Source organism: Zootoca vivipara, chromosome 6 (assembly GCF_963506605.1).
Source record: "Zootoca vivipara chromosome 6, rZooViv1.1, whole genome shotgun sequence".
Taxonomy (NCBI): domain Eukaryota; kingdom Metazoa; phylum Chordata; class Lepidosauria; order Squamata; family Lacertidae; genus Zootoca; species Zootoca vivipara.
In genome coordinates this window covers 72,342,415-72,350,066 of record NC_083281.1, presented here as the reverse complement: position 1 = coordinate 72,350,066, position 7,652 = coordinate 72,342,415, and the positions used below count along the sequence as shown (strand labels likewise).

The 7,652-nt window shown below is 47.7% G+C and overlaps 1 protein-coding gene across 1 annotated transcript; it reads left to right on the top strand.

Moving 5' to 3' along the window:
* Nucleotides 1-599: 599 nt before the first annotated feature.
* Nucleotides 600-7,652, top strand: LRRC47 (leucine rich repeat containing 47). The gene is made up of 7 exons (XM_035118801.2): nt 600-1,331; nt 1,969-2,424; nt 3,291-3,407; nt 3,985-4,100; nt 4,950-5,052; nt 5,908-5,997; nt 6,487-7,652. The coding sequence occupies exons 1-7, from the start codon at nt 633-635 to the stop codon at nt 6,721-6,723; spliced, it is 1,818 nt and encodes a 605-aa protein (XP_034974692.1). The 5' UTR covers nt 600-632; the 3' UTR covers nt 6,724-7,652.

Sequence of the window (7,652 nt, the reverse complement as noted above, 5' to 3'; positions counted from 1 at the left end):
AATAACAAACAGAGTTAATTTAAATTGATTGTTATGGCAATTGCAAATCAGCTCCTCGGTTAATTCCAATCAAACATAGAAGGAAAAGCGCGAAGCCCGATGTGATTGCCAGCTACCCTTTTAGGCGCACCGTTTCCGTTTAATAGACACAGCCATAGTCTTTAGTTTAGGACGGTTTACAGCAGCACTTCCGGCGACGGGCAACCTATGCTGACAACCATAGAGATTCCATGGAAGTTGGTTATTGGGCTAGAGCGGCCTCTTCATTTTTATTACGGTTCAGCCATGCAGATGAGAAACGGAAGCGGCAACTGGATGTCGCATATCTACATGTCCATATACCCATGCTTTTCATGTAATATTTTTACTTCTAAATTCTACATTTGAAAATGTAACGCGCTGGGGCCTGCTGAAGGGCAGGAAATAAATTTAAAATTACCATCACATTTTTTTAAGGATATCACCCATATTCGCCCCACACACGTCCGCCCACTTTTCTGCGTCCACTTCATAAGACGATAGGACATATCTCCCTTTTCCCCCCCCGCTATTGACGATACAGGAAGCGGAAGCGCGTCTTGGACCAGAAGAGCGGGTGACACCGGAAGCGGCTGTGCCCAGCCGAGAGAAAGATGGCGGCCGCGGCTGTAGCAGTGCCGGGAGGGGAAGAAGAGGACTGGCCGGAGGTGACAGAGTCCGGCCGGCGGGAGCTGAGCCTGGAGTCCGGCGCCGCCCTGGAGCAGCGTGTGCAGGCCGCCGGGGGGCGCTTCCCGCGGGCTCTGGGCTCCCTGGGGGCGGCGCTGCGGTCGCTGGAGGTGCGCGGGGGTGGCTGCGCGGCGCTGCGTGAGCCGGGGCCGGTCCTGGGGCTCCTGACGGGGCTGCAGACGCTGGTGCTTCCCGGCTGCGGGCTGGGCCCGTCGGGGCTGACCCAGGCCGGGCGCCTTTTGCCGGCCACGCTGCGCACCCTCGACCTCTCCGGAAACGGCCTGGAGGAGCTGCCGGCGGAGCTCGGCGGGGCCGGTGAGCCCCAAGTGGTGGTGGCGGCGGGGAAGAAGGGCTTCCCTGCCGCCCTACCTGAGCTGCGCCTCCTCAACCTTCGCCGCAACCGCCTTCGCGAAATGGGGCCCGGCCTGGGTCGCTCCGCCCCGGCTCTCCAGGAGCTGCTCCTGGGCGGGAACCGCCTGCGCTCCCTCCCCGGGGGGCTGCTTCCCACGGACGACGGAGGTGACTCCCGCCGCGCAGCCCCTTTAGCCCTGTTGGGCACCCTGGAGGCGGCGGGCAACGAGCTGGAGGAGCTGAGCCCCAACATCTCCCGCCTGGCCTGCCTCAAGGTAAAAGCCCTCGGTGCTTCCCAGCTTCTGCTTTTGTAATGAGATTATAAAACTATAGGAATAGTGATGGAAAGCAAAAAGAAAAGTGTTACAAACCAAGCAATAGCAATTCTTGAAATGCAGTAATAATTCATAATTCAGCATGCGTGAAAAATGAGGACTGTTCAAGACATCAATGCTTCCTGAGATGTCGATGATGAAAATTGACCATCCCACAGCACTGCTTGTTTTGCTGGTGCCATTCACATATAAAAATCTAGAGGTTGTCAGGAGTGGGTGTGGAGCCCTATTATGAATGCTTGAATAGCGCTGAGGTTGCTGCAATATATGGAATAGCAAATGACCAGAGCAGGAATGGGCTGTAGCTCATTGGCAGATAATCTACTTTGCATGCAAAAGGTCTCAGGTCTTAAACCAGAGAACTGCTGCCAGTCAGTGTAGAGTCGTAGACCATGCTGAGCTCGATGAACCAATGGTCTGATTTGGTATGGCAGCTTCTGTACTCACATTGGCTTGGGAATTTTAATTGATAGGCAAAATGTTTTTCACTGCTGTCCATCAGAGTAGGCAGAACTTGAGATAAGTGTTCCAGTGTCTGAATTAGAAGACAACCGCTAAATATACTTTCCCCCCCTAGACTTTGGATGTTTCCAACAACAAATTATCGGAAATCCCTGTGGAGTTGGCTGACTGCCCCAAGCTGAAGGAAGTCAATTTAAAAGGAAATGCCCTCAAAGACAAACGGCTTGAGAAGATGGTAAATGGTTGCCAAACAAAATCTATCCTGGAATATTTGCGTGTCGGGGGTCGAGGGGGCGGCAAAGGAAAAGGCAAGCAGGATGGTGCTGAGAAGGAGGAGATGAGGAAGAAAAAGAGAGATAAAAACAAGAAAAAAGGCAGTGATGCAGAGGATGAGGTGGAAGAAACCCAGAAGCTGCTGGTGAAAGTTCTCCACATCTCTGAGAATCCAGCTCCATTGGTTGTGAAAGCCAGCCCTGGTGTCAAAGACGTCCGCCCCTATATTGTGTGCTGTGTAGTGAAAGGCATGAACTTCAAGCCTGGCAACGCTTTGAAGAGGTTTCTTTCTGCTCAGGTATGCTTCGAAAGACAATACCACTTGGTTCTGGGCATGGTCCAGCTTCAGAGGCGGGGTGTCCTTTGATTCAATTAGTTGTGGATTAGGTTGGGCTTGTTTCCCCAGATAGAGATAAACCTCCCCCTTGGAATTCGAATGGGGGGCAGCCCTACTTTGGAAGGGAAAGCAAAAGGGGCATCTCCAAGCCCAGGCATGTGGGTGGTAACTTTGCCTCCCTCTAGCACAGGACAGTTGAGGATGTTGGCTCCCCTGATCAGGAGGAAGTAGATCCTGGGGGGTCCTTGTCTGCCCTCAGTGTGTTAGAGGAGAAAGAGCCAGATAGTTATACCCTGTGGAATGCCCTCCAGGTGTCTAGGAGATGAGTAACTATATAACCTCTAGAAGACACCTGAAGGCAGCCCTGTCTAGGGAAGTTTTTTAATGTGTAATGTTTTATTGTTTTTATATATGTGGGAAGCATGCCCAGTCAGATGGGCGGGGTAAAAGTAATACAGTGGTGCCTCACTTAACGAATGCCCTGCTTAACAAAATTTCCGCTTAACGAAAGGTTTTTTTCTAGTGGAGGTTGCCTCGCTAGACGAATTCGTTTTACGAAAAATTCGTCTAGCGAATCGCGGTTTCCCATAGGAATGCATTGAAATTCAATTAATGCGTTCCTATGGGCAAAAAAAAAATCAATGCATTCCTATGGGATTCGCTAGATGAATTTTTCGTTATAAGAAAAGACCCGTGGAACGAATTAAATTTGTCTAGCGAGGCACCACTGTAAAGTAGTAGTTGTTTTTTGCACACTCCTTAAAGTTAAGCCTGTTGTTGTGACTCTTCAGCACAGCCTTATTTTAATGACACATCTTACACTTCAGACCAAACTCCACGAGGACATCTGTGAGAAGCGAACAGCAGCCACCATTGCCACACATGACCTGCAGCTTGTGAAAAGTCCTCTTCTCTACGACGTTCGGCCACCAGATGAATTGAAGGTACACTGACAACACCAAGATTAGAATGCTGTTCAGAATGATACCCCACAAAGGGACAGCAGCAGGCAGCTGGTGCTGTTGTGCATGATGGTTATCAGAAAGACGAACCTGCCCAGCCTCTGAGATCTTCAGGGGAGATCTTCTCTCAGTCCTGCCACCCTCACGAGCATGCTTAGTGGGGCACGGGAGAGGGCCTTCTTGGTGACTGCTCCCAGGGTTTGGAACTCCATCCAAGAGTAGCTAAACTGGCTCCCTCCTTGGCATCCTTCCACCAGCTAGTGAACACTTTCTTATTCCAACCATTTGGGAACTGAGTGTATTTTTTAAGGAAATAGCTTTTAAATAGTGCTGTGCTCTTTTTACTATCTATATTTTAATAGATCTGCTTTTATACAGCTGTAATTCTTTTAGCATTTAATTACTATTTGAGTATATTTATGTTTTTAATCTGTGTTTTTGAATTATTATCTGTAAGGTGCCTTGAGTCCCAGTCTGGGAAAAAGGTGGGATATAAATCATTAATAATAATAACAGCAACTGACTCCAAGACACTTCTGGCCTTGCATTCATGTTGCAGATCATCCCCTTGGGCCGGAAGGAAATCAAGGCCAAGGACCTCCTCCGTCAGCTGCAGTCAGAGGCCGAGGAGCAGCGGAAGCAGAAGAGGAGGCAGAACATATCTGGACTGCACAAGTGAGTCTGCACTTGGAAGCAGAGCACAACCCTCGAAATCTTGCACAGAGGGCAGCCAAGAGCCAGGAGGGGTCCATGGGGAAGGGAAGCAGAAGGCGTCCTCAGAACAATCAGGATGGTTTGGAGTTACCTCCCCCAAGGAGGCTCCCCGTAAAGTCCTTTCTTTTCATACAGGTCTCTATTCTTTATTATATTTAAATAACTGGTGTCCCATGCTATAGCCGAAAGGGCTCCCAAAATCTCATCTGGTCCAGCATCCTGTTCTCACAGCATCCAGCCAAATGCCTTTGAGAAGCCAGTAAGCAGCACTCTCCGTCATTTTGCATTTCTTTGTACAGAAGTATTGATCTGATGTGTAGTGATCTTTCCTATTCTAATTAATTCAAGCTTCTCTGTGTGAAAGAAACAAGCAGAAGGTTTAGACTGCAACTGGATTTCTTACGGACAGTGCCACTCCTGAATGTATTGGATTTGTGACCGTTATGCTCATTTGCCTTCAGTAGCACTAAAGCTCTGCTGGATGAAATATTAATTTCCTCTGGTCTATTTTTTTTAATCCTGCAATGTGTTTTAAGTTTTTACTTTGCTAACTATATGTCAGAGTTCTGCTATGGATCAATATTGAGTAGAATTCCATGACACTCTCCCCACTTGCAATTCCCAGCACCTGATATTCAGAGGTTTCTTGTCTGTGTCTTCACAGAGCTGTGGTTTGTTTGTTTTTGTTTTGTTTGTTTTTAAATATATTGAGTCAGAAGCAATTCTTATTTTTAAACCTCACATGTGTATTTGCACTTCCTCTCCCCGTCCCCTAAGTAGCTTCCATTTTCTTATTCCACCCTTGATCAGGTACCTACATTTACTGGATGGGAAAGAGAATTACCCGTGCCTGATTGACAACGAAGATGCTGTGATTTCTTTCCCGCCAATCACAAACAGCGAGAAGACAAAGGTACAGATGCTGTGACTTGATTGTGGGCCAGGCTGTACATTTTCTAGGAAAAAATCTGTTCTGTGATCTACATAAATTGGGGGGGGGGGTAGTTTGGGTTTCCTTCCCCCCTTTTCATACTTCCCAGTTGAGGTTTCGGGTGGAGTGCTTGTTGTGCCACAGAGGGAAGGAGCAGGGGCTGTTGCAAGTGGAAAAGGGCTAGTCAAGCACTCCCACCTACTGCTGCTCCACTGCCAATCACACCCCTGGAATTTCAAATGCAGATCTGCTTCCAGACACTGTTCCACCCTAAAAAGAATTAGGTACCCATGTTACAGTGGTGTTGTATGCTTTTATGAACCTAAGAAGACACCTACAGAATCAGGCCAATGGTTTATCTAGTCCAGCAGCATCCTTTTCTCACAATGGCCAACCGGATGCCTCTGGGAAGCCCACAAGCAGGACAAGCAATTCCCAGCATCTGGTATTCAGAGGCATCCTGCCTCTTGACAGTGGAAGGAGAGCTTAGTCAGTGTGGCTAGTAGCCAGTGATAGCCTTATCTTCCATAAAATGGCCTTTTCTGTAATTTGGGGATTAACTCAAGCTTACTCTGCAAAAGTTGTTTTATTGCAAAGTATCCCCCCCCCAAGCTGAATTTCAAGAAGGATCTCAATCTACAGCATGCCTTTCCAAAAATCACTTTTACCTACATTTGCTGGGAAGGGGTGCTAGTAACCACAAAAAGAGAGAGAATTGGCGCCTGTAATCATTTTGTCCTTGCGTCTATGAATGTTACTGACCTAAAATGATACTCCATAATGCTGTCCTTAATAGCTCAGTTCCATCTGGCATTTCCCTTTCTTCTTCTTTTTAAGCTTGGGAAAACTACCTCTGATCTGCTTCTGGAAGTGACAAGTGCCATGAGCCTGCAGACGTGCAAGGATGTGATGGACACCCTCATTCTGGTAAAGAGTTATTCTGTTTCTGCCCTCTCCTCCTCATTCTGCATCCACACTTCTCACTTGCAGGGTCCTGATTTGTCTATTAGAGGCACTTACAGGATTCGTGGTTTAAAAGCAAAGCCCAGTGTGTAAAATAAAATCACCTCTTTGTGGTTCTCTTCAGCTGCTGTCCATCAGGTCTGTGGCCTTTGCACATGCAGCTCTTGCACCCAGGACCTGCACCTAGTTGTCCATCATGCAGGACAACCACCCACCTCTCCTTGTGTTTTGAAGCCTGGCTCCTCATATCCCTCCACTTTTCATTTTAGCATCTTCTGCCTGCCTTTACCCTAAAATGCTGCATTCTGGATTCATAGCAGTGTCATGTTGTCGTCTGGGCCTCCAGTCCCATAATAACTGAAAGGAAACCTCATGTTCTCAGCTGGGGAAAACATTGCCATGTCTCTTGAGTAACTTTCTCTATATGTTGCAATCTTCATTCCTTCACCACAGAAAATGGCGGAGCTGAACAGATCCACTTCAGAGAATACAGGCGAAGACCTGGATTCAGATCATGAATCAAACGACACTGCCGGGCATGAGAATTCAAGGCTTGAGGGCGTTTCCAAGAGCCTCCCTCTCGTTTTGGAACAGGTTCGGGTTGTGGACAAGGAAGGGAACTTAAAAGTCGTTTATCCTTCAAAAACTGATTTCAGTACAGTCTCGTCCCTCATGACAGTAATTCATTAAGCGCCTTTGGTTTCCTTTCCCTGTTGTGGGGCACGCTAGACAGCATTTGTGAACAGCCTCCCCTTGCAGGATTTTATCGTCGTTTTTTTTAACTCGTCAGCAAGAAATCCAATGCTGTGCTTTGGAGAGGGCTTGGAGAGGTTGACAGTTAACTGCAGGATTTTTGTGGTCTCAAGAGAGAGACTCTGAGACCTGCTTGGTTCGTAAAATGCAAGCCTTCTACCCAAGCCAGGGATCCACACGGATCTCTTGAATAAAGATGTGGGATCATATTTATTTTAATGAGACACACTAATATCCATGTGGCATAATGGTACTCTATAATCTCTGCATAATTGGGCATCAGGGCCAGGTAGGAAGCTTTGTGGGTGAGAGAGACACGCACCCTCACCTGCCGCCACCACTGTTAATCCGATGTTGTGCTTTCTAGCAATACAGAATGTGGCCTGTTAGACAGAGTTGAGCTATTGCTTCAGACTCTGAAGCCTGCTTTGTAACCTTGACCTGAGTGGTGTAGTTGTTGTTGTTGCTGCTGCTGCTGCTCTCTGGAGTCTTCCTCTCCCCATGACATTCAGGTTCTTGCAGAGTATGTGAGAGGTTGCACTGACACCCAAACTGTTTTTCTCAGTTTATGCCACGCTGGCTTCTCTTCACATCTTGCCTCCCTCGTGCCACATAGAAAACTCGGTTTTTGAAACTGACACTTCTTTCAAAATCAGTGGTTTGCCATTGGAAAGAGCCACGCGCTGCTCTCCACAGGGGCAACAAAAAGTCGGTAACGACACTGGACCACGTACACCAACCCTCTGGTCGTGCCTAAAAGGCCTGTATTGCGGCCCAAGTTTCTAGCCCTCATTGATTGCATGGAAGAACTGGGAAATGTAAGAGCCAGTGATGTGAAAAATGAGTACAAATAAAGGAGAAAATAA